The 26,072-nt window shown below is 43.0% G+C and overlaps 1 protein-coding gene across 10 annotated transcripts in view; it reads left to right on the top strand.

The window, feature by feature from the left end:
* The window catches only part of CAMK2G (calcium/calmodulin dependent protein kinase II gamma), a 121,587-nt gene that overhangs the window by 79,323 nt on the left and 16,192 nt on the right, over window positions 1-26,072 (top strand). For all 10 annotated transcript variants that reach the window (XR_014227822.1, XR_014227823.1, XR_014227824.1 and 7 more), the window contains 4 exons: window positions 1,723-1,845; window positions 4,178-4,261; window positions 4,929-4,971; window positions 14,374-14,414. Coding sequence is in view for 6 of the 10 variants with exons in the window: in XM_082308164.1 (XP_082164290.1) it covers window positions 1,723-1,845; window positions 4,178-4,261; window positions 4,929-4,971; window positions 14,374-14,414 (291 nt within the window). In the remaining 4 variants the exon portion in view is untranslated. The remainder of the gene's footprint in view (window positions 1-1,722; window positions 1,846-4,177; window positions 4,262-4,928; window positions 4,972-14,373; window positions 14,415-26,072) is intronic.

Below are 26,072 nucleotides of genomic sequence, written 5' to 3'. Positions count from 1 at the left end.
CTCCCAGCTTCTGTGCCTGAGACCATGAGAGCAGCTGTACTGGCGTGAACAAAGGTCTGCCTAACCCTATGTCCTGGCTCAGTGGCTTCCTGAGTGAAAGGAAAGTGATGTCTTTGTACTTGATAGCCTTAAATGGACCTGTGTTCTTCTCTTGCCTTCCTGCCCCTGTTGTTTCCGTGTTGCTTGTTCTCATTTGAAGTGGTTTTGCACTAATTATATCAATGGGGATTTTCAAAGCACTTCAGGGGTTAAATGTGTAACTCTTTCTGTAAGTCATGAGGAGTGAAGAGCCTGATGCCTCCTATCTACCTGCTGTTTTTGAATTCTTACCTATAATGAACAAGTTCCAGTAGATTCCTCCCCTGTTTTGCCTGGTAGAAAACAGCTCAAGTTTTACTGGCGTACCTGCCCCTGGTGTCATTACCCTGGCACTGAGTATGCACTGGGCTGGTCTGTTGTTATCTCTTGACCATAGAGGAAGTGGCAGCTGTGTTTTGGACTTCGTGCTGTTGGGTAGGGGGTTTGCAAGGCATTCTCATGAATACTTTAGAGTTTGGGTGGGGGCAAAGTGTCCTGGCTGAAAGCTCAGTATCATAATTTTTGAGTAGTCTCTTGCAGCGTTTGCAGAACAAATTGTATAGTGCCTTGCTGATGCCTGAGAATGCAGAAATAAGATTATATGCAAATCAAATATGGTGCATGTATTTTTATGATCCAACTGAGCAAAGCACAAAATGCAGGAGAAAAGAGATGGGATAAACTTTTTCTAAATGTTGTAGTGCTGTAAGGAAATCAGAGTAGATCAGTCTTCCCCCCTGCTTAAAGACAGGGGGCTTTTATCCCACCAGCACATTTATCTTCGTGTTCTCAAGTGCACCTGTATTTGTACAGTAGATTCATAGGAGTGAGATGTACTGCATTTAATCTCAGCATGCTGTCATCTATACTACATGCAAGCATCTGGAGAATGGCATAAATATCTCATCTTCATCATTACTGGAGTTATAGGAGAGAGCAGTTACCCCTCATGGATGATCAGCAACTGAAATACTTGGGATTCTTTTCTTTGTTCCCATGCCTTTGTATTCCCGTCCACTATTATATCTTTCTTGCTCCCCAAGCAATGGTTTCTGGTATGGTGGATGCTTGCTAACAACTTGCTGGTGGGTTGCTATACCTAAGTGACTGGTATTGTTCCAGGATATTGTGCTTTATGGTGGGGAAAGTATACCTGATGGGATGTTCTCAGTGGTTTTCGCTTTCATGAGGTTTTGCTGTAGTTAAGTGTTTGTGATTTCGCATATGTTGTTACAGCTTTTTAGCATGCTGGAGAAAGAGCAAGGTGGGGTAAAAAAGATAGTGCTTGTGTTTTTCGTGTCAGAACTCGGTTAAAAAGATCTGTGACTTTACTTTTTTGACTGTTGAGTGTGAAAGAAATTCAAAGGTCTGAGTGATTCCTAAAAGGCTTTTAAACTGTTAATCTTCCTGCTTGTGTCTGGTGAATGGTACAGGTGTGTCCTGCTGTCTGGTACCATTCATTTGCTGGAAACTGTACGATTTTCGGTCAGCGTGGATTTTCACAAAAATTGATGTTTTTTTGCAAATATGTTAGCCCTGGTATCAAAAAGGCAAAAGCTGGAATTCAGCTGTGTAGGAGGGAGAATCTCTTCTGCTAGTAGAAGATATTTTCAGTTCATCATCTGTTCCTTTTTCCTGTTTCAGTTCCCATCACCTGAGTGGGACACTGTGACTCCCGAAGCAAAGAATTTGATCAACCAGATGCTGACAATAAACCCAGCAAAGCGCATCACAGCTGACCAGGCTCTCAAACATCCATGGGTCTGCGTAAGTGTTTTCCTCTATTATGGATTGATTTGTGGTTTACCCTGAACTGACATGTCAAGAAGACTTAGCTGCAGAGGAGCCCAGAATATTTTAAATATTTCAAAAAGTAGTTTTTTTGGAGGCTGACCTTCAGCAAGCCAACTTTGTCATGCTGTGGTGCTTTTATTGTCACTGTAGGAAACAAAAAAATCCCTTATTCTTTTAGAAGTTTTGTGAATGTCCATAGTTTCTGGTTTTTCCCCACATCTCCTCTTGCAATCTGTATTGTCCTAAAATGCCAGATGGAGTTTGGCATCAGACAAAATATTTTAGGATTATTTTGTTCTTCATCTCTACTTTAGTTTATTGCATTGCATCTTTGCAATGTTGGAACATTTCTGCTCTGCTGCAGCTTAACTGGCTGTAAACCTGAAATCAGCGAAAAATCTTTTGCTGTTCTGTGTATGTAGTTTCTGCCTTGCCAGACCCCACAGACGAGTATTTTTCATCTTTTGCAAAGTTGGCACAGAAATCCCAGAATGCAGCTGGGAGCGGGCGTAGGGGAGGGCAGCAATGGTGCACTTTTATCTCTGCAGGATGAAATAGTTCCACCTAAGTCTAACCAGATGCTCTTGTAATACCATAGTATACTTCTGCTTTCTAGGATGTGTCTGGTGTGTTCCTTCACTTATTTTTTTCTTGAGAAACTGTGGTGGTGTTTTTCTTCTGCCACAAAACAACAAATTAGCAATTTAAACTTACTTGTGTGAACATCTGCATAACAGGAGTGTAGTGTGCGTTGTTAAATGATTAACGTTCCTTCGAAGTCAGAACTTCACGCTAGCTGAGACTTTGCATCTCCGTTTTTTTTTGGTTTTTTTTTTTTCTTTTCTCTTTGCATGCTTGTAGTCAATAGCAGTTCTTGTATAGTTAACTTTTGTCCCAATGCCTGGAACCAAAGCTGTGTATGTATTACAGTAGCTCGCTCCCTGTGACAGCACAATGTAGAATGGTGCAAGAGGGGCTTTCCTTCTCTTGAGTTACGGGGAGTTCGATTTCACTTCACAGCCATTTCAGCTTCTCGCCCAAACTGCCTCCTGTCAAGTCTGTTGTTTCCATTTGCTCTGCAGTCTCTGTGTGTGCAGCGTACGTTTTCTTTCTGGAGATGTATTGCTCCTCTGAAGTAAATGTGGTAGGAAATCTTAACAGTTTATCTGAGACTGAGTTTCTTAGCATCACTGAACTTCTGAAGTCCATCCTGACTCTTTTAAGCCCATGCTGAACAACTCGACATCACTGTCACTCCTAAGGAGGCTGAATGAACAGTGACCATCAAAGTTGTTAAAGAGGACAGTTTAGCTGCATTCTCCCTCCACGCTGCTGTGTGTGCTGCAGCAGGTGACTAGCTTTGCTGACAGGATCAAGCAGAAACTTCCCATGAAACTAGCTGAATATGAGCATGGTTTACACTTCTTTTGGGTATTGCAGAATTTTTTCCAAGCAGGAGAAAGGTAATGGAGGGTTTGTACACACTGATCTGCCAAGTTAGTCACTAACCCACTGTCCTTGTCAAGGGAATTCAGGCTTGTGGCTCTGTGCAAGAGCAACAGCTACTTTGGCATTAGTCTCTGGTTTCCTCATGTGCTCTAAATGCCTGGCAGCATCAGTCTCTGGTTTCCTCATGTGCTCTCAATGACTGGCAACACTTCTGGGAAGATCTCTTTTTGCATCTGATGGGATCCCAGTCTACTGTGGGTGATAGGTGTGCATCACTGGCTAGAGGTTATGCTCAGGTTTTTGATTGGTACAATAGAGATCTATGATCTTTCCTCTTACACACTGAAAATCTATTTCTGCAAAACTAATGCAAAGGTGCCGAGGCCTCTGCTAGTCTAGTACTTAGAGTCAGGGAGTTGCCACGTCCAGGAAGGCTACCGCTCACTAGTATTCACTTACTGCTTGGAATTTTCCCTTAGAGCTGTAACTAATGCAACCCAGATCTTTTCTGTAGTGCCTCTATCTCGGGTCCCCATGGGTATGCTTGTTCATTTGACTGTGTCTCCTTACTGTCTTGATCTGTGTGCCTGAGAGACAGGGAGCATTGATTCTCACCTGTACCTCAGTCATAGAGTTTCTTGGGCACAGTCCTGTAATAGCCAACCTTGGCTTAACATGTCTTGCTGTATAGGGAAGTTCTTAAGTTATGAACTGGTTGCAGTGTTTTGCAGCCATGCAGTGGTGAGAGGCTTGGCAATGTCAGCTTGCATGTCATGGTTGTGTGCAGGTGGAGAGAATGCTCCTGCCTGATTTGGTTAGGGTATGTTCTTGATCTTTTTCTGTTTCTGTTTTTCAGCAACGATCCACTGTCGCTTCGATGATGCACAGGCAGGAGACTGTGGAATGCTTGAGAAAGTTCAATGCTAGAAGGAAGCTAAAGGTAAGTATATGCTAGTTTGCCTTAAGTTTGTTTTTAATCCTCTGAATTTGAGGTTAATGCCTTCCCAGCAACAATATTTTTTCATGATTAGCTCACTAATGTTAGTGAAGTACCTTATGTGGTCCTCCAGTGCAGGGTACTAAAGAAGTGCATTGAGGAGTTGGGTAGTTTCTTTCTCTGAAGCTGTAAGTTTCCCATGCTGCTTCTGCTACGTAATCACCCGTTCTACTTCCTGCAAGAGAGTTGAAATACCGCAACTAGTTCTTAAATTCTGGGGCTTTTAGTTCTGATCACTCTCTGCCTCCCAGTAGTAGTTTATCAGTTGCCTGTAGCTTGGGCAAAGCCTCTGGCCTGTGCATGGAGCAGCTATCAGCTATTTGGAAGTTAGGAAGCAACTATGTGTCTAAACATAACTCTTAGTGCCATTGTAGATTCCCTAGGCTATCCTGCCTGGCCTCTAGCTGCCGCTCTAGAAAGGCAGGACTGAGCAGTCCCGTGTCAGGTCCAGCAGCCACGTGTGGGAATCCTGGGTACACTAAGACTTTCCAGGTTAGCACTGGGATACCTCTGCTTTGGCATCTGACTCGCTGTGTTCTCCACGGGTCAGCCCAGCCCCTTTCTGAAGTGTGTGACACTGTTTGTTATCCCTGCTTTCTCTTCCCCACAGGGTGCAATCCTCACAACGATGCTTGTGTCTCGGAATTTTTCAGGTAAGTTCTCACTGATCCCATCCCTTCCTTGGTTTTGTTTTGTGTGAGTGAGTCGGGATATTTTAACCATTTGGGGGTTGAGTAGGAGGGAAGGAAACATGCTCACAATTCATCGTGGTGTAATGGTGGTCTCTTTGTCTTGGCTGGTGACCAGTGTGAAATAGGAAGCAGTTTGTTTGGGGAGGAGCACGTGGCGCTGTAGTCTGGTGCAAAACAGAAATAAAGTCAGCTGCCACAATCCTCTCATGATATTTTGTTATCAGATTATTTTGGGGAAATTCTAGCTGGCATTTGTTAGCTTTCCTGTCTGAAACCAGGAGTCAAGAACTCTTACTAGGTAGCAGTGATTCCTTTTAGACCTGAGGCAGGAACACAGAGCAAGTAATAATATTGGTGAGAATAGGGACAGGAGCTATTTGGGTATTGTATTACTTTGACTCATCAAAAATGGGTCTGAAGCATGTGGCTATTAGAGTTTTCCTTCTTGGAGTCTCAGAAGTGGTTTTCATCCTTTTAAGCTTAATAACTGGTAGTCTGGCTCCCACCCAACTGCATTACGTAGTGCACTTACTGAAAATGCAAATCTCAACATGCAAATCAGTGCTTTTTGGAATATGATTGTCTTGGCTCAGCACATCTAGGTGATGCAGTCTTATCTGTGTTCATTTCCATTTGGGTGGAAAACCTCTATTTGCAAGTGGTTTTGGTTTATGGGATTGTTTGCTTTCTTTGCTCTCTCTGCCATTTTTTTTTTTCTCTTTTAAAAAAGGCAATCATTGAATGCATGAGTCAGATTTTTATTGCACCTGACTACAGTTACTTTCAAGTGAAAGTCTGCTGTATGGATTGTAAGTGATGATGAATGAAATGGAAGTGTATTAATCTAATCTGGCCATTTACTAATGGTGGATACCAATGCTTGTATTCTGGGTGATGTTACAATAAACTTCTAATCGGAATGAAAACCTCCGTGAAATGATCACTGCAGCATTCAAAGTGCACATTCATGCATACATTCTTCTGTTAAATCAAGGCAGCATTTTTAACCTCCTGTATGGTGATTTAAAAAAAAAAAAAATTAAAGGATGTGAAATCAAGCTACAATTAAGGGACAGCCCTCGGCAAGTTCAGAATGGTTTTTCCTTGGTTCTTGCTTTCAGATGAACCTGTGCCAATATGTCAGGACTGCTTGTGGCTACAGCAGATTCTCTTTACTGCATTTCTGATAGTTTGGCCTTAAAGGGACAGAATAATTTTCTCTATTCACCTGTCCCAGGGTTGTGCTATTGCAGGACTTAATTATACATTGTTTTCTGAGAATGATTCTGAAATAACTGTTTGAGGAGCTGTGGCACAGCGACAAGGCTCCCACAGGACTGTACAAGACATAATTTTCTTGGGCTTTCTGCTGGTGTGACTGGTTTTTGATCTATTCACACAACTAGTTTTTATTTCACCTAATTGATGATTCTGAAATAGTCAGGGTTTTTATTTTTTTAACAGCAGTTTTAGATTCATTTTTAGTCTGCAAATGTTGTCGCTTCTAATGAAGCTGCAGAAGTGCTTGGGTAAGAAAATCTCCTGTGGCCCAGACTTTGAGTACATGAAATGCCTGAGAGAAGGGTTATCCTTAATGGTGTGTGACCTATACATCCACTTATTCCCTGAGCTAGTATCGAGGACGAAAAGGCTTGCTCTGCTTATTCTTCTCTGTCTCAAGGGCTGAAGCTGCTGGATCCACTTCAGTTAACAGCTGAAGAAAAGGAAATCCTAGGTGGCCCATAGTGAGCGCAGGGTTCTCAGTATCACTGAGTTCTGCTTTGAATATAAGCTGTGATGCCAGGTAATGAGATGCTCTGAAAAACTGTCCAGAAAGAAATGTGAATTTAGATGCAAAGCATTTTCAGCCTCTGTGGATAGCAGCTATTCCTAGTATTTTGATGTTTCGTAAGTGGGGAGGTCAGCTACTCTTGTTTTGTTTGCAGGACTGTGTGTAATATGAGCTTGACTTTTTTTTTATGATTATTATTTTTCCATTTACTTAGGTTTTTTAATTGCTGCAGTTGAAATACATAAGTCTGCTGGAATTGAAGAACAAGTGCATGCTAACTGAAAGTAAAAAGTTAAAAGTCCATGTGGGAACTTTGGATAGAGCTCAGACTTTTCCTATCATGACAGGTCATCTAACTGCACTTGAAAAGTTCTGAAATAGTACTTGTTTCTTTCCCTAAAGACCTTAAGGGGGTTTTATTTTCTCTAATTGGGTGACACTGTTTTGTGGGCCTCTAAAAGCCCCATTCCCTGCAGACAGGGAACTAGATTTATGAAGAGAGAAGCTTCTTCCTGTTTGGGGATGAGATCTTCTAAAAGCTTCTTCACAGATGTTTTGAACCAAGAGGAAAATGAAGGCTCATGTGACCCTGATATCAATTAATTAGGCACAGGAAATTATCTGCAGGAAATATGAGAAGACTTCTTTAATCCTGTTGTCATTACTATCTCCTCTGTCACACATTCTGTAATGTGGAGTTCCTTCATTTGACAGTGTGGTTTTACCTTGTGACAAATTGTATGCTTAAACAGTCCATAGCAGTACTCTTTCTCTTTTTTTCCCCATCAAAAAAATCTTACTTTTTACAAAGAAAAAAAAAAAAGTTTCTGTTCTTTTGTGAGTAATCTGTTGCTTGCTAGGTGCCTTTTGCCCTGGGTCAGTTCCTAAAGATAAAGGAATGTGTTCCGACTCCTCTCCCCAGTTATGGTATATTCAACAATTTAATATTAGCTGTTTGTGGTTCTTTTTAAAAGATTGTATCTCAGGTCAGTTGTAGGCTATTTGTTAAAAGCAGATACAGTTGCACTCCTTTCAGTATAAGTCAGGAAACTGGGACCAGGTTATAATAAGGGGTTTGTAGCTTCTGTCCACACCCTGGTGCCTATTCACTCAGCTGCAAGAGAGAACGTTGCAATCTAAGCTTTGCTGTGGGATCTGTAGAGTCACACCAGGGTATACACAGGATGATTTGAGTGCTCGCTTGTGGCTTTTGATGTTCAGATGATCCAAGCAAACGCTAATCTGATCTGCATTCATTTACAGAATACCGAAGTACAGTCAGGTACTGTAGATTGATTAGATTGATTAGATCATATGCAAGAAACTCCTAAATCACCTTCTGAGAACTAAATTTAAATTTATTACTAGGAGAAAGTTGGCAAGGTTTTCAGAGATTCCTAATAGCTGTGGTATTTAAAGTTGCCTGGACTCATTTATGTAGATAAAATTCTATAAGTAAGCTTGCTATAAACTGAGTGAAAGGATGGACAAAATTGGTTTTCATCTTAGAAACAGCCATCTTCACAAAGTGCTGAGAAGTGGCTTTTCTCCATAAGTTAATTTTTATACAAGACTTACTGCTGGACTACATGAAATTCTTAGCACTGTTTTCCTAACTGGATAGCAACTGTTAATTTGAGGAGTTGTTGTTCAACAAGCTTTCACACTCTATGAAATTCAGTTCTCTCAAGTCGTTCAGCACAAGTCCTGTGTGCTACCCTGCGTTCAAAATAGATCCTAAGGCAGACATTGCAGGTAATTAAGCCTTATGCCTGAAACCTCTATCTTTAACTGATGCTGAGCTTTTTTCTTGCGGATTGTCACTGCTTGCTCAAGTCAGTTTTGTGAGGGAGCTACTATGGCAGCTCGTGACAATAGCTGGAATTCATTACATATCTCTACAGATCCTTATTAACACTCCGATGTGAAGTTCGGAGTTTAACTAGGTAGGTGAGGTTGAGAGAGGCTGGAGGCAGATCCAGGGAGCAGAGTGCTTTCTAAGTAAGTAAAGAAGGGCTGAATATGCCTGTGCATGTTTGGTATAACCTGTACAGAGACTTTTTTGAGCTGACTAAAGAGCAAGGAGGAAATAATACAAATACTGAAGTGGTACTGAAATATTTCACTGGACTCTTATACCTGCCTTCCAGAAGTGCTTGTGAAACTGAATTTTTGCTATTTTGTGTGTGTATACATATATATATATATATTTATACTCCGAGTGGAATTTGGGTTCTTTCCTTTAACTGAAGTAAAGTTAAAATTGTGCAACCAACATATTTGAAGTTTCTACTCTGTCGTGTTAGTTATGTAGATATCCATACAGGACCAGAAATTTGTATCACCTGACTCATGTGAACACTAACCTCCTGGTGTGAATTCAAAGGATGAAAATATGGAGGGAAAAATTTATCAAGATGTTTCCAGAGAGCTTTGAATAAATGAGTATGAGATCACTGGGAACCCCATTTCCCAAGCAGAAGATGAGGTCACATTTAATGAAAGATTACGTTGTTTTTAAGATATTTCTCTGTATCTACTAAGTTGCTTAAGAAACAGTCAGGGGTTTCAGAGAATGGTGCTCAACTATTGCAATGTGGGCCTGCTGAAGTTGTGTACTTCAGTAAGTAAACTTCCATTTTGCAGCTTCCCAGAATCACATGGGTTTCATTTGCTGCATTTAAATGTTAATCACTGTGGCCTGAGAGTCTAATTTATAATCAAAAGTGGATTTAAATTATTATAATAATTCCCTTTACTTTTATATTCCTCTCTCTAAAGTTCAGGAAAACTCTGTAAATGCCTTTTCTCGTGGTGTTTGCCCTTCACCTCTTCATTTCTTGGTTTGTCAGGAAATGGAGTTTTTGTAATACTGCAAGAGAGGTGCTTTCATATTTTTATCAACTCTTGAATTTGGGACAGACCGGGGCATTCAGGCTCAAAAGTCTAGGGTGGGTGTTCAGACTGTTTTGACCCTTTAAGGTTCTGCTTCTGTTTGTGTGTGTATGTATGCATACCTGCAAAGAGAGTGTCTTTCAGGATGTGAAATTTCTGTGTTGGCAGGAAGGTGTTTGAAAACATGAATTGAAATGTCACAAACTATCAGGCTGGCTCCTGCTTTTTGGCTTTTTGTACATACTCTTGCTGGAGAATGTTTTGGTTTTCGGAGGCTGGCAGAGGTGAAAAAAGCAGAAGGAAATCACCTGGCTCCCACACAATTTCTCCATTATTCACTAGTGGGAGAACTGGGAGCTCTGTGGCTCATGCCAAGAGGACACCACTGGGTTGTGTATTTCAGGCTTTAGTTTTAATGAATGCTCCCTCTTCTAATCTTTCTCTGAAAACCATGGGGGCATGTCTGGGAGATGGATGTGCATCTTCAAACACTATCTACCTTTGAGATTTTCCCAAAGCATTGGAAGTATGTGCACAGTACATACATGCACACAGCATTGGCTGTGCCTGATGAGATGAATTGGATAGGAAACGTGTCTGCTACGTTTAGAGATCTTATGGTTCCAGATCACATAAAGGCTCACATTGCCTAATGGTTTGGGATTTTACCTGCCTTTCCACCTGGTTCTACCCTTCTCTCTCTGCTTGTTTTAAAAAGAGTGTTTTGAAGTGTCTGACTGCTTTTCATGACCCTTTGTTTATCCTGTAGCAGTTCTTTGAACAGGATCACTCTAGTCTTGTTGAGGAATAGAAGCCCTCATAGAAGGCTTTTCATTAAGGGGGGAAATGTTAAATGCTGCTGCTTGTCTATTGCTCAGGTACATTTCTGGAACAGTGATGTTGTTTAGGGAGCAGAGGGAGTTAATAGCAAAGCCGGATTAAAAATAAAAATCAACTTTTTCAAGAGAAAGAGGCCACATTGTAAATTGTGCCAGGCAGTTATCCCATGCACATAGGTTGTCTTTGTATTAGTCTTTCACTTAGTGGACAGAGTTCCTGTGCAATTGCTATTGCAACAAGTTCCCATAGCAAGTCACTGGAGAACCTAAGAGAAAGGGGACTGCTGAGACAGAAACCAAAGTGAGGGTAGAAAACACAAGACAACTCCACTCTCTTCTGTGAAATCATTCTGCTGTGTTTAAATGGCCGCTGCTACAGTGACTTGTGCCTAAATAGCCATCGTGGCAGAGAGTTAAGCATCAGTCTTTGCTCTGTGTTGTCCTTGATAAATAGATGCTCTTGAGTTACACTGCATTCATGGGCATTGTTTGTAATGGTAGCCAGAGGTGCCTCTCCGTGGCTGTATGCTGACTCTCGGTTGGTTTGTGGTGAGCCCCAGAAGTGACATCACGTTGAGAACTAGTTAATCTGACTTCCTTTGAATTGAGAGTATGAGGATGACAAGCCACAGCTCCATGTCATTGGGAATTCTATGTTGGTTTAATATGATTTTATTTTAATAATCAAGTCTCAGCAAAGTCCAAAATTCTTCGTGGTGTAAGTGCTTGTATTTAGAAGCTGGGTTGTCTATTAGACTTGCATCATGAGTTAGTCAGGCTTAACAAAAGCAACCTCAGTGTTATCCCTGCATCCCAAAAAATACTCTCTGGAAGCTTAACTAAGATGAGAAATGTAACTGAGATTTGACAGCTGGGGACAGGGCAAACTCAGGGCAGGCTGGGCGAAGGGCTGCTCTCTCTGGAAGAGGAGGAGTGAGGCTGGTGGCGGGGGAGGCACTATTCATGGCTGTGTTTGGAGTGGGTATTTCGGTCCCTCTTGGAAATTCCCCCCTCCACCGCCCCCCTTGGCTCTGGTACATCCAGAGTGTCTAGTGTTTATTGCTGATGAGTTCAGCGTTAGGCATTTGTGTTTCTGCCAGGAGCGTGGTCCAGAGCCCAGGCTGTTTCCTATGGAGGCCAAAACTGAGAAATGTGGGAAGAGGGAGGGGTATACGGGGTGTGTGCAGGGGACGCCTTTTGTGTTTCTCTTCAGAGATTAACTGGAGGGTGTCCTGTTAAACCAGGAACAGAACTGTGCTTTTAAGCTACCAGGTTAGCAGTGCGTGCCTTTGTATTGCTTCATTGTAGAGGAACTGTTAACTCCACTGAGAAGAGGGAATTTAATCCCTTTGACGTTTAGAGGAAGTGGGAGGGATGGTGAAAATAAATAGTAGTATCTGATGCCTGGAAAGCTGCAGAGCATGGGTACAAGACCATTTCCTCAACAGTAAAGAATCTACCTTCATGTGTCCTTGGATTTTCCCCCTCCTGTTGTCTCTTTGCTAAGCTGCATGTTGGGTGGTGCTGCCTGTCTTCTAAAATGATTCTTGTTACGGGAAGTCTTGTCTGTTGCTTGCTGCAGAAATTCCACTTGCATCCCCTTTAATTCCTGTCTCATAACACGTACAGCTTGACCTGTGGGTAAATCTGTACGCCTCCCTTTTGTTTGAGGTGTCTGCAGTCATCTTTGCACGTGAATGCATTTCATGGGCTCTCCGGCTGTCCTTACAAACCCCAGTCTGATGCATGAACTAAATGCACCACAGACCGAGTTTCCTTCTGCAGTGCTGGGATGCTGACAGGCCTGTGGGAGAACAGTGTGTGCTGTGCGGAGGTACAAGCAGGGGAGGGGGCTAGGTGGGCAGGCTGCGCTGGGCAGCACTGGAGCAGCGTTACATGGCGCTGGGCCACACGGCGTGGCGCTCAGCTTAATTTGCTTTAATGCTGTAGAACGTGATTTTAGCTGTTTTTTGTCCAGAAAGACAAATGTGAACTTCTGGGGAAACTGCAGAAAGTGTGAAAAACGTTGTTTCCCAGTTTGTGTCTGGGTCATTCCCAGGACATATGGTGGTGCTCATTCCCTTCTCTGATGTTTTTTTTTTCACTTCAGGGGTGTCCCTTTTTTGGTATTTGTTAAGTTGCAGAATCCTTTACTCCTTCTGAAGTGTTGTAAGGCCATAACAGTTTCTTGTTTTCAACAGTTGTTGTGAGATGTCTTGATGTATATGTGGTATAAATGCTGGACCCCTTTTGACCCCATGGTCACTTTTGTTCTCATTTGCATGTGGAATCAAGCTGGTCTCCTTCATCATGCCTTGAAGGCGTCAAGAACTTAACCGTTAGGTTCAGTCTTACAATGCTTTACTGTGTGTACACTCAGCAAAGAAACTGTTGCAGGGCAGATGAGTTGCTTGGGACAATTTGTCTGCCCACCTCTATGTGTGCGCATTGGAGCATTGTGTTTTGACACATCGCATTCAGAAAACCTCTGCACGAGGTTCTTCCAGTGTTCTTGGATGGTTTCTGACAGCAGGAATGAAGACAAATTCCTGATCTAGCTTTATATTTGCATTAGGGAGTAGAATTAGGAAGACCAATTCAGAAATTGTAATAAACTTATATAGGGTGCGACCTCTTTATTGTGAGGAGACGCTGTAGTCATTTGCACCAGCTTAGCTGATACTGTCTAGTTAATCCATATCTGTAGGATCATGTGGTAGGAAAAGCAGGGTGGAAAATGCTTTTGACATAAAACTTGGAACAGTTGCTTGGATATTGCAAAAACATTTTTGCCTAATGGTGCTGCTTCTAGAGGGAGACTGAGCACTCGTGCACAAGTTGGTCAGTGTTTCTTTGGGAGTGAAGTATTTCAGCAGTCATGTGAGTGTTGTCTTAGGACTTGCCTTTTCTCTAGGCCTCATCTTTGCTGGAGCTAAAATCCAGGTCCAGAACCCAGACCCGTATGCTTCCCAGCAGCTGCTTAGGAGAGGCGTATCAGTGTTGGTCCAGTAGGTCTCTAGCGTGCTGTTTACAGAGGTTGAAACAACTGAATACATTCTTCATGAGTAGGCAAGCTATGTTTTATATCTGTTGAGGTTGTAGATGGGGTCTTACTGTTGACAGTCATTGTCAAGATACCACTTCCCTATAATAGATGGAGCAGCTCCTTCGTCAGTCCCAAGTGTGCCTTCTGCCAGGCATTTGTTGTGGGCTCCCTGTCTGTGCTTATCATGCTCTTGCTTTCACTGCTAGTGCCAGTTGTTCAAGCTGAGCACAGAAGAGCATCTTTATTGTTCAGTGAAGAAATTCAGCCTAGTTCCCGTCTCTTTTCTCATTCTCTTTTTTTTTTTTTTTAAACAGTTATCAGATGCTGCCTTTTGCACTTCTCCAGTCTCTTCCTTTCAGCTATCCAGATGTTTCCCCAGAGTAACTGTGAATAGCAGTAATTAGGAGATCTGGCAAAGATCTGGCAGATTTCTTTAGCTTTTCCCCCTGTAACTGCTGGCACTTCTGGATGGGGTCACTGTGTGAGTGTAGGATTGAAAGAGAGGAGCTTTAAAGTCTCATTTCAGACTTGGTCTTCCTGTGATGGTGAAAGCGGGAACATTTTTGCCTAATTAGGTGAACAATAGATAGGATGGGTGACCCTCTGCTATCAGGATGGATTTGATGAGTGACTTGTCCTTGTTTTCCAGATCTCTTGCTGTTAGAGAGGAATTATCAGGGTGGTTGTCCTGAGGTCTCTTGCAGTTTGGGGGGGGGGGGGGCAGGAAGAGAGAGGGAGAGAGAATAGTCCTGAAACCAAAATCTGACTACTTCTCGTGCTTCTCTCCACAGCTGCCAAAAGCCTGCTGAACAAGAAGTCAGATGGAGTGAAGGTAAGTTCTTGCTTTCCCATTTCACTGTCTCTCCCACCACCTGAACAGAAGGCAGCCGCTTTCTCTGGTGCCCGTCCCCTTCCAGGGTAAAGCCACAGCCCTGTCTTGTAGCTGGGATTGTTACGTTCAGTGTATCTTTATGACGCCCCTGGTGGGATCTTAATGTTCCTTACGTGCACCTTATACATCACATGCACATACTAAGTGCACTGTTGTACCAGCAAGATTTCTTTTTCCCCTTTCTCTGAAGTATGGAGAACTGGTCAATGCTGTGGGTTAGAGAGACCAAGGAGACTTGCTCAAGTGTGACACATGCCTCTGACTAGTCTGTTCTGTTCAGTGCAGAATGCTTCTGGGTATGAAAATTGCACAGAGCAATTGTCAGTGACTGATGATACCCAGCAGACCCCATGGAAATCTCTTTGTCTTCCCCCTTGGACAGATGCTGAAGGTTGAGCTGGGAAGAGGGGTCGGGAAGGAGGAGCCTCCAGATGTTCATGTTTGGATAGAATGGAAACTGAGTCTTGTGTTAGAGTTCGGTCCATGTCCCTGAGGGCCAGGCACTCTCCTATTGCCTTCTGAGGGGAATTATTTTTCCCCATTTCAATTTCACTCTTTGTGTGCATGGTCATCCTTTAGTTCTGGACGTCCAATAGGCCATTCCCAAGGCTGTATGTTGTTGCACGCAGTAGCCTTTACCATCTGGTATGGGAGTAGAGACAGTTATGGGCTAGAGCAGTGTCTTCCCCTAACTGTTCCAAAGGATAACTGTCCTCCACATGGGAAAGTAGGGTTTGGTTTATTTGCTTGCATTTCCATTTGAAGTCCAAACCTTTCTCCACATCTGTTAGGTGGAGTAGTTCATCTCCTGGTTTTGCACTGTGGACAGTCTTCATTCTCCCCATGCTGGGGGGCTGACACGCACGCTGCAGGACCAGCACGCTTGTTCTCTCCTGCTCTTTTAGCCCCTTTCCATTTTAATGAATGTTTCCAGAGGGCTCACAGTACAAGCAGGCTGCTGGGGAAAGAGGTATTTTCAGAGGAGTTGTGTTTATTTTGGGGACTGCTCTAGTAAAACCTCCATTTTTGCGGTTCTGCTGTGTTCTGCCCTAATGACACCCAAGTCTTTGGGGTTTTTTGACCAAAATGCTACGTGGAACTGCTGTTCCTGCCCTAAGATATTTATCTTTGAAACATGCCTGCAAGAGTGAGCTTTTGTGCCTTTGCACATGCCTGCCTCTTGTACAGACATGCATTGAACACATGCACACTAATACAGCGTGTGTTTGAGTTGTTGCATCAATTGATATGGAAAACATTACAGTAAAATCCCAGTGGAATAAGAATGGATGATCCCAAATGTTGTGAACGGAGAACCAGCAGATACATACTGCAAAATCCCAACATGGCAGGGGAGAAGCAACTGGAAAAGCAGCAGATAACAAGATGTCTACATAGTTTTTGTCACCTACCTAGAAAAAAATGGCTTTCTCCTCAGGATTCTTGATTTCCAACAGGCTCTCAGGGAGTGCTACTTGGGTCAAAATCTTCCAGAAATGGGCAGATGATGTGCACACAGGTTTTGAGGCACAGCTTCCTGGTCATGTAGTTACAAGTAGACCTGTATGCTAGAGACTTCCAGCTCCTGGGAAAGCTTGTGGTGTTTGGTTCATTGAGAACACTGTGTCTTCCTCTGTGAAAAGAGTAAAGCTGGATTTGCTTTTCTAGCGGATTTGAAGTATTCTTCAACTCTTCATGGTATATGTTGTTCCTGATATATATAATTGAATACTTGTGATAAAGCGGAAGGTAGATTAGAGAGCATTGCATTCTCTGGACATGGTGAATGGGGTTGCCCTCTGGGAATCTCTTCTCTACTTCTGCATGACACTGGAGACCTGCAGTCAAGAGTCTGCTTGCAACTTCCTTGCTCCTAAGTGTTAGAGCAGGCTTGGTCTGCAGTATGAACCTGAGTGGTGTCCACGAGGGGCATCGCATGCTTCCAACCTGGGCTGAGGGCCCTCAGAAGAGTTGTTTAAGCTTCCCATTTTCCCCAAACAGCATCTATCTTCACATGTAGCTTTTCAGTCTTCATTTCTATAAGCTTTAAAATTCAGAAATAAATTATATATTTCTTCTTAAAGCTCGTGTTTTGAGTAACCCTTTTGCCCAATAATGCCGACCTTTAAAAGTACAGGTCTCTTCCCCTCAGTGCTAAGTTTGGACAAGACAGAGAGCAGGTAGTGGTCTGTGTGTGTTTGTAGTACATCCTTAACACTTCAGTTGTAGAGTTTCTGTGGCTACATGCTTATCTCCTTCCTTTCCCCTACTGTCTACACGTATGGTGCTGCTTCCCTTTAGTCATCCCACGGAAGTGTAACCTTTTACCACTTCCATTTGCTTATTGGAGCAGTACTGGCACACTTGGCTGCTGTGCAGCAGTCTCTGTGCTGTTCACTGTCTGGTTGGTAGCCTCACCATTGTGACCAGCCTGCTTTTCATGCATTGCTCCTTATGCAGGAAACTTGTAATTTTAGCCCCACTGATTTTGTCGTCCTAGATAGTTCTGACAAACAACTTGTGCCAGTGACTGGTTGAGTTAAGAGCATCTTAAGAGAGAGCACAGATACCATGACTTGAACACCAAACATTTTCAGCTTTGTGGTATCCTTTTCACTCCCACTTCTATATAAATAATTTTACATCAGATGTAGGTTTAGAACAAGCATTGGATGCTGTATTTTAACTAGTCTGCTGCTGACCACATGCCACGTGGTTAGATGTTTCTCATGTTCCCTCCAGGTATGGAGACTCCTGGTTTGTTGGGTTGGGTTTTTTGTTTGTGTGTTTGTTTTTTAAAACCTTGGAAATTAATTCCTTATGGAGATTTGAGAGGAAAATATATTGCAGTTTTTTCACTGGCTTTATCTGGTCCAGGGTGACTGTGCTCCATGAGAGTGTTGCCACAGATATCCACATAGTAGATCAGAATGGAAAGAGTATTTCTCCCCCAAACTGATTATTACACTGGTGTAAAAATTAATGGCTTTAAGCCCATTGAGAAAAAAAAACATCACCAGTTTGTCTTAATTTACTTTCTGTTCGAGGTAACTTTCCCATCCTTTTTGCTGGTATTCGGAGGTATTTATGCTAGAATCCTGCATTATTTGACAAATACAGTAGGAATTTCTATTACATAATATTAGGCCAGTTTGAGTGAGGCCTATACATCTCTCTCATGCTTTGTTCCCAAGAGCACCACGAAAATGCGTGGTGGTGAATATCTGATGCAAGGCACAGCATGTTGTTGCTGATTTAGCATAAACGAGAGGGGAATGATATATTAGTCATATATGGTGATATGAGCATCTAGTGTGAGTCGTGTTGAGCTAATATGTAAGAAAAAACCCATAATTTTTGTTTCTGTAGGAATTGGCTTTAATGCTTTGCTGAAGTAAGCCTAACACACTACAGCAATGGGGATGCATGCATTTTGCTTGCATCAGACCATTTTGGACAGGGAGGAGGAGGAGGAGCTTAAATCAGGAGGGGAGGACTGGAAGGAAACATTTTTTATTCCAATATAGATGTGTCCAAACTGGGGTTATTTTGATAAATTTCCATGTGTATGACCCTCTCTTCTAGCAAATTCCTTTCCAAAATCTATTTGAAGCATTTCTGGTTTTCATTTTGCACTGCTGCTTCTATTTCAAGTACTAATTCTGCTAATTGGTAGATATTTCATCAGCTTGGCACTTGAGAACTTTTCCATTATCTTAAATAATGAATGATTTAAACTGCCTTGAATCTTAAATTGTCCCTGCTCACCAAACCTTTGGTAGTGCTGCACTCACTTTCTTCAGGCAGAATTTGGATCCAAGCTGATGGAGTAGCAACAAGGAAGGCCTGGGTTTTATTCCTAAGGAACATGTATTTCTACTTTCAAATCCAGAAAGTGAGGCTAGAAGATACTGGGTGACGAATTGCAGAACCATGTAACATACCACGTATGTTGTGGCCACCACTGTAGGTCCCAGGTATTTTTTCTAAGATTCCGAATTTATGAGCTACATTGTGCAGCTGCCATTTTAAAATTTACTTTAGGTAGTTTTATGTCAAATCTACTTGCGCTCTTGTTCCCCTTTCTGCCTGTAATCTGGACTTGTCATCCACTGCAAGGTGAGGGAGGGGTTAAGGAATGGGCTGGGGCAGACACCTGGGTGAAGATTAAGGAGGCTTTATGCTGAATGTCCTTCCTCTGACCTTGTTCAGGGTCTGGGCTCCCTGTAGTTAGTGTTACAGTCCTACTGTTGATTTTTTTTTTTTTTTTTTTTTTTTTTTTTGGTCGTCTCTGGGCAGCACTTCAAACAATTGTGCTCCCTTTTTTCCCAAAGGGGAATTTCCCTTCCTACTCGTGTGAGAGGATGTATGTGTTTCCAGTTCTAGCAGGGCCTGTCAGATCCATCTTCATAATCAGAATTTGTTAATGCACAAAATGCTATTTTTAGTTAAGTATGTAATTGTGTAAGTATTTTAAAATTAGTTCTTTACTAAGCTCTTTGTCAGTTTCTTCTTCTTTCTTTTTTTTTCTGAGCACTTTGGTTTGTGATTAGGGGATACAAGATGATACTGTTTTTCAGGCCCAGTGTAACATTCTGTGTAAATAGTAACTTGTGGAGAATGCTATGGGATGCAGGAGATTTAACAGCATTCACTTGCCATGCTCTGCAAAATTTGTTAATTTTCTACCTTGTCTCTCTGCTGCATGCACACTGTTTTCTTTCCCAGTAAAAGCTGAATAGCATAGCTGAAAGGAGAACTCAGCTGAAAAAGATCCAGGTTTTTGGTGTGACAAGGTTAATGTTGTAAAACCTGCCCTTCATCTTTCATAACTGCAAAAAGGCACCAAATACCATTTGTTCTGCTGTTTGTAAGGAATATATTGTGGTAAGTGTACATTTTATGCTTGGCAGGTACCAGCTTTCCCTGTCCTCTGCCCAGTAAAGAGTATGTGGGGAAGGCAGGATGCTCTGCAAGCTGGCATGGCTGCTGAGAAAGCAGTTAGTGAAAGTGTGCCTTAGACAGAGAAGACACAGTAGCAAGGTGAACCAACAGGGAATCCTTAGAAAATCTGCAAGGGTCAAGTAACATCCATGCAGTGACCAACAGGAGTTAATGCTCCTATTTCTGTATCTGGACTATTTATGATCTTAAAGCCATACTGTTTAAAGATTGTTATGGTGAAGCTAAATGAGGAGAACCCAAGTTCACCTGAACAGCACAGTTTTATGCTGAACTGTTTTAAGCTGAACTGTTTTATGCAAGATGCTTGGGGAGTGCTTCAGATGTGTTCAAGTGCTGACATCCAGTAACACATCCAACCCACCTTTGATGCATTGACTTTTTTCACTGCATTGTTGTAATGCCTAGAAACTCCAACTGAGATCAAGGGTCCAGTGTGCTTAAGTGCTGTAGCGATGCCTAAGCAGAAAATCCCTGCCTCTTAGCTTACAATTTAAATAGACAAGCTGACAAAGGAGGGGCAAGAGAGAAGATGGATTGACAAAGATGAAATGATTTGCTCAGCATCACACAAAAGGACTAAAGCAGAAGTAGAAATAGCACCTCAAATCTGCTAGTTCAGGCTGTCTCTCACTGATCTGCTTCAAGTTCAACATTTTTTTTTCCTACCTTAAGTCCTGAAATGACTATACTGTCTATGGGAATATGAGTTGCATCAAGCATGATATTTTAGCATACTGATACTGCCAGTATCAAACTGGGAGAACTGCATGTAGAAGACAGAAATGCAAAAAGCTGTTGTGAAAAGATAGCCATGTTAAGTGCCCAGAACTGTGAGTGGGGCCTTGCCTGGAATCACTCTACTCCCTATAGCATCTTCTTGTTTGTGTTGTGTTTTCTATAGGTGCTTGGAATGATTTACACGTGCCAATTCTAGTATTGCTGCTATGCTGAAGGGACGGTGATTCTTCAGGTTGTCTTCCCTCACCTGCTGACCTCTGTTTATTGTTACCTAAAGCAAGAGTCTTCCTTAAGTTTCGTTGTAGGGAATCTGCTCCTCTTTTGAGATGAACACCTGAATGTCACACAAATACAGAAATAGAACTTTAACAAACATTCATCCCTGGGTTTGAGAGGAGAATGTTGTCTGTACTGCTCTGAGAGAAGTTTTGTTGCTCAGATGTAGAGAAATCCTTAAAGTGATCAGTGAGGTACTTTACCATAGGCTATCTCTCTGTCTTTAACAATTTTTTGCATTCCCTGGGACGTCTCTGCACTGCCTGGAAATACTTAGAGATGTAGCTGTGTTTTGGAAGGGAAAGAGAACTCTGTCTGTAACTAAACTTCTGTTCTCTTATTTACTTTGCTAAGTTGCAGTCACATTACAAGAAGAACAAAAAGTTTTGCTCACTCACCTTGGGAAGGTGATGTAGATGGCTCTGATGCAGCTGTTACAGAGGGGATTGGGAGACTGATATGGTTTTAGTAATTTCCTTGTGTATGTTTTGACTTAAGAAGTTTTGATGCTTTAGCGTTTACTGCCGGTGCCTCATGTTGGCATTATCCAACCTGTCTTGAGTTGTAATATTACTTTCATGCTCTGGTCTTAACACAGACCTCACTCCCCACCTTTTTCATACTGCCTAGTGAGCTTTTCTCCCCCCTGTTGTTATAGTAGCCAGTAGTAATGTGCTTTCTGGGATTTCTACAATACATCATGCCATGTTAATAGACGAACACTGTTTTAAATGTAGATTGTACTCTAATTAAATTCTGATCTGCAGAGGGTTCTGTTTCTTCCTGTGTCAGTGTTACTTGTGCCTCTAATATAGGAGAGTGATGGTTTTCTGTATGTCTCGGTTGACTCTCCTTTTCATATTGAACCTTTTGCTTATCTCTTAACATTTTGTGTGCCCCTTTTCTTGTTTCTGTAACTCATTGGGAATCTATATGAACTTCAAACGAGACTGTCTTCCGTAGAGAGAAGTTTCCCTGCAGTATCCATATAGCCTCTGTTTGTCTGCTGCAACTTATAGGATACAGTAAAAATAAAAACTGAGGTTTTGGAGCAGTTTTTCAGCTGGTGTGAATTTCCACTTTTCCCAGTTAAAAATTCCCTGTTGTGACTGGGTATAAGGATTCCTCTGGGTTGTTGGTGGTCTGAGCATTGTATTCATGCACTGGTAGTACATCCTATTTTAGCTCTAGCTTGAGGAGAAGCCTGTGGAGCAGCTAAATTGTACTAAAAGAACATGAGAGGAATCACAAGTTTGTAAACCAGGTAATGGCAAGCCCTGTGTTGTGCCTCCATGAAGTGGGAGATTCGTGAGCCAAATGCTGAACAGATCAGTGTTCGAGCCTGTCCGTACTGGAATTAAAGATCAGATGAGGCAGAAGCTTTGCTAGTTTGAGTCTGTTTGTGCAGTGGCTGCATGATTCTGAACTGTATGGTGTGATTATAGGAATGTGGCTGTGGGTATGAGGTGAACATGGCCACTTCTGCTCTCAAAGACATGCCAGTCTGTATGTGTGCTTGAGCTCTGATGTGAGGCTAGCAGGGACAAAGGCAATATTCAAGGTGAAAGCTGTGAAGGTTCAATAAGTGTATGAAATGGGGAGGGACAACTCCATGGCCTGTATTGAGTTGAAGGGCTGCTCCAGAGGTGGGCCATCATAGTGTGCAGGAGTCCAGAGCTATGTAGCTGAGCCCATGCCATTGTGTTTTTTGGCTGGGACGTGCTGTCATACAGTACTCTGTGAGCTAGACTCTGTAGTACCTCCCCATGAGTAATAAGCAGCAGAGAAATAACCTAGGTAGTACCAAAGGAGAAGGGCAGATGAAAAATACATGTGGAGGCAGCAGGGGAAAGGGGTAGGATTGTAAGGCTGAAAGACCTGCCAGGCTCAGCTTGGACAGGGTGACATTAAGAGTGTAGTGAAAGAGCAGAGAAATGCATGCTGAGCCTGGCTTACTGGAGAGCGCAGTTTGGTGTGAAAGTGTCTCTGAAGATGCCTTTGAACAAGACTGACGTCCAAGAAGGTTGGGTAGTGTTTGAGCATTGCTCCTTGTTTGTTCTTCTCCCAGTATCTAAGAGTGCAAGGTGTTCTGGCTGTTGAGTGCCTCTTTGCCTTCCTTGCCTTTCCTCTATGTCTGAGCATGGGTGCACCTTGCCTCTTGAATCAGACCCAATTTCTGTGTGAGGGAGCCTTTCTCCTCCCCATGCTATGCACAGAAGTTCCCTCTTCTTCCTTTAGCCCTTGGGAATGCCTCTCCTGTTGCACCCTCCACCCGACCCTCTGCTCTTCAGTGTGGCTGGGGAAGCAAGGCACCCCCTTGCATCCCACATCTTGTGCATATATATTTCTTCCTCTTCGCTCCTTATAGCAATGTGTGGGGCACCTGTGACCTCGATGTTTGAGTGGATGGGGGTCTTCAACCTTGCCGTTTCCCCTGGTGTGTAGTCATGTTGTTTAATGGTGACTTCTCTCTGAGCCTTCTCGTGTGTCTGTGCATTTCCGCTGCTGCTTATACCTGCCCCTAGGGGAGCATTATTGGCAGGGGGGCCCTTGCTGGCACACTAATGTGTGAATAGTTTCTGTGCTTTTCTTCTCATCTCCTCTCTTCCCTTCTCTTTCCCTCTCTCAATGGTGTGTCCAGAAAAGGAAGTCGAGCTCCAGTGTGCATTTGATGGTGAGCACCTCCCGTAAGCTGCCTGCGATTCGTGCGTCCGCCATTCTCATGCCATGCACGCTCGGCTTGTGCTCATCACCCTACATAGCATGTCTGTGCAGGGGGGCGGTGGCGGGGGGGATCATTGTGCACTGAAAGGTCCATGTCCTCACTAAAAGGGTCCTGTGACTGTCTGGCCCCCGGCCAGTCGTACACTTCCCATTTTGTGCAGAAAATCAACAGCTGGCAATGCAGTTTGACTTTGCCTGCTGAGTGTGAAACGCAAAAAGGCAGTGGTTCTCCTGGGCTCAGCAGAGCAGGTGCGTGCCTTGCCTGGACACGGGGCTTTGTCGTTCTGTTGCAGAGGTGCCAAAAAGAGGAGCAGGTGCTTTGCCTGGTGTTGGTGCCGTCATCCTTGGTGGGAGCCCTGCAGTGTAGAACAAACTGGGAGTCGCTCCAAATGTGGCAGAGGCTGATGGGGCTCCACTGTTCAGATCAAATGTGTGGGCACAGCACTGCCGGGCAGCTCAGAGCTGCTGGTCACTTCTTTTTTTAGCATACTTACTGAAAAGGTTTGTCAGAGCCTTTATAATCCAAAACTTCCTTTTGTCCTGATCTCGTTTATGTGTCCCAGCATGACCAAACACCCAGTAACTGCCTCCCCTGTCCTGTTCATTTCCTTTTTTTTTAATCCATCCAGATGTTTGACATCCATAGAATTTGTCAGAAAAGTAGTCAAATCCACTATCAAGGGAGCAAAGAGAAAATTGGCCAGTGCCATATTGTAAGGAGTCACACACAGACCGTTAGATGATGCCTTTGTCTCTGACACTGAGATATGAACAGTAACTAAAGTACAAAAATTAGTTATTGCATTATCTTCTGTACATAGAAAAAGAACAGAATATTTCTCCCCTATTGCAGGTAGGAACAGGAATGTTATAGTACTGAGAAAGCAGAATAATTTGTTTCTACATTACTGTCTGGAAGATATTTCTCCTCTTCCTCTTTCAATGACAGCTTAAAACTATGTAAACGCAAAAAAGTAATCCCAAAGTACTGCTTGGAAAATCTGATATGAGAGACTGACTTTTCACCTGCCTTTATGAAACTCCAGGGCAGGAGTTCATTGTGCCTTTCTTGCCCTTTTCTGTCCACTGCCAGCAATACTTAAATTCCTTCTGCATGTTGTTTTAAAGCAGCTGGGATATGTAAACCATGTAAGTGTCAGCCTCAGAAAACATGGAAGCAGTGAAGGTGGCTAAATAACCAGACGGCCCATGTGTTGGTACCTATTTTCTTTTAGTTGGTTAGAAATGTGTGTCCCTAGCGATATGATCACTGGTCCGTTTTCTTTCTCTTTCATCCTCTGTGTTGTTTGTGCCTGTCTGTCTGTCTCTTGTCTAGCTCAGGAAGCGCTGCCAACTGCTGTGCCAAAACTAATCGTGTTACGTAGGGCCTGGCACCTTTTTAGGTGAATTGGCCTCTTTTAACTTGATCTGTACCGCTGTGAATTACCAAGGATTGTAGCCTGCCCAGTGACCGTGATGTTGGCTGGCAGTAGGAGGGGAAGGAGGGATAAGAGTTGGCTGTGGTACCTGGGGCTCTGGAAGGGCAGGCTTTCTTTTCCAGGGAAGGGCAGTTGGATAGGTGGCCACAAGACACTAGTGTGTGCGGGAAGCTCAGTACGTCAGATACTTCCATCTGAGAAAGAGCTGTGAAAACTGCTTAGACTAAGTCTTCTGCCTCTTACTTCCTTGGGACTCTGTCCTGGAGTAAAATGCTATGTGATTCTGGACTAGCAAACATGATACTTGGTCTTCTTCAGCCCACTGGATGGGGAAGAGTATGATGGATGAACTGGGTGTTCAGTGCAGCCTGGAGGGTAGACTGCGTGCTTTGGGTGTGCGTGGGTTTGCGCTTTGTAAGGTGATGTCCCAAACCTACCAAGCTGCTGTCAACTTTTTTTTCAGAACAGTGGCTTCCTGGATGGCTTTTTTTTTTTCTCCATTTGGCCTCAGTTATAAAGCCTTCCAAAAAATTGGAAGTATTTTTGTATAGCTTCTTTCATGCTAACTTTATCTTCTTATCCCAGTGGACTAAGAAAAATAGGCTGTGCTCTTCTCACTGGAGGAGGTTTGGAAGATAGATCTCTGCATTAGGATCACTGTTTCTGAAGAAGTACGGGAACCCCAGTGCTCTGTGGAGGGGTGGACCCAGGCGTTGCCAGAAGTTTGATTGTGTTTATGCCACAAAATAGTTTGGGATTCATTTTTTCAGGTTGATCTGCTCCTGTCTTACATCCACAGCAGCCTGTCATCTCTTCTGCCGTCTGGCTAGGATTACATGCAGGAAGCAAAGCTCTTGGAAAGCCAAAGTCTTAGGACAATGTGGAGATGTACAGAAAGAGGCAGTAATTTGTAGTAATTTGTGAAGTGTTTCTCCTTTCTTAGCTTTGGGCATGAGTGCATCATATGCTTTTTTTTTCCCATGGACTTTTAAAGAATTCATTCCTGCCTCTCTCTTCTACTTCCTCCCCTCTCCACCTGCCCCATCTTCCTCTTCTGTTTCTACTCTCTCCCTCTCCAAAAGGGATAACTAAGCCAAGGCATGCTGCTTGTGAAGAAAAAATGAAGTATTAGTAGGTGTGTGTGAAGTCTCAACCTCATAGGATCTGTCTGGTTGACATAATTAAACCTTTGGCAGATGTTTTCCAGCTCAGCATTTGACTTCTGTATTCTTTGTGGTGGTTACTGGGTGATGAGGGCCTGATGTTTTGCAGTATGAGTTTGTACTCCCCAAGAACGGTGGGATGGAGAGCAGCTGCAATGAGGTCACACTGTCAGTCTCACATCTGTGCCTGGCAAAATTATGGAGAAGATTATTCTGGGAGTTATTGAAAAACACCTGAAAGACAATGCAGTCATTGGTCCCAGCCAGCACAGGTTCACGAGGGGATAGTCCTG

The sequence above is a fragment of the Platalea leucorodia genome (genome assembly GCF_965183815.1).
Source record: "Platalea leucorodia genome assembly, chromosome: 4".
In the NCBI taxonomy this organism is placed as follows: Eukaryota; Metazoa; Chordata; class Aves; order Pelecaniformes; family Threskiornithidae; genus Platalea; species Platalea leucorodia.
This window is presented reverse-complemented; position numbering and strand designations above follow the sequence as displayed.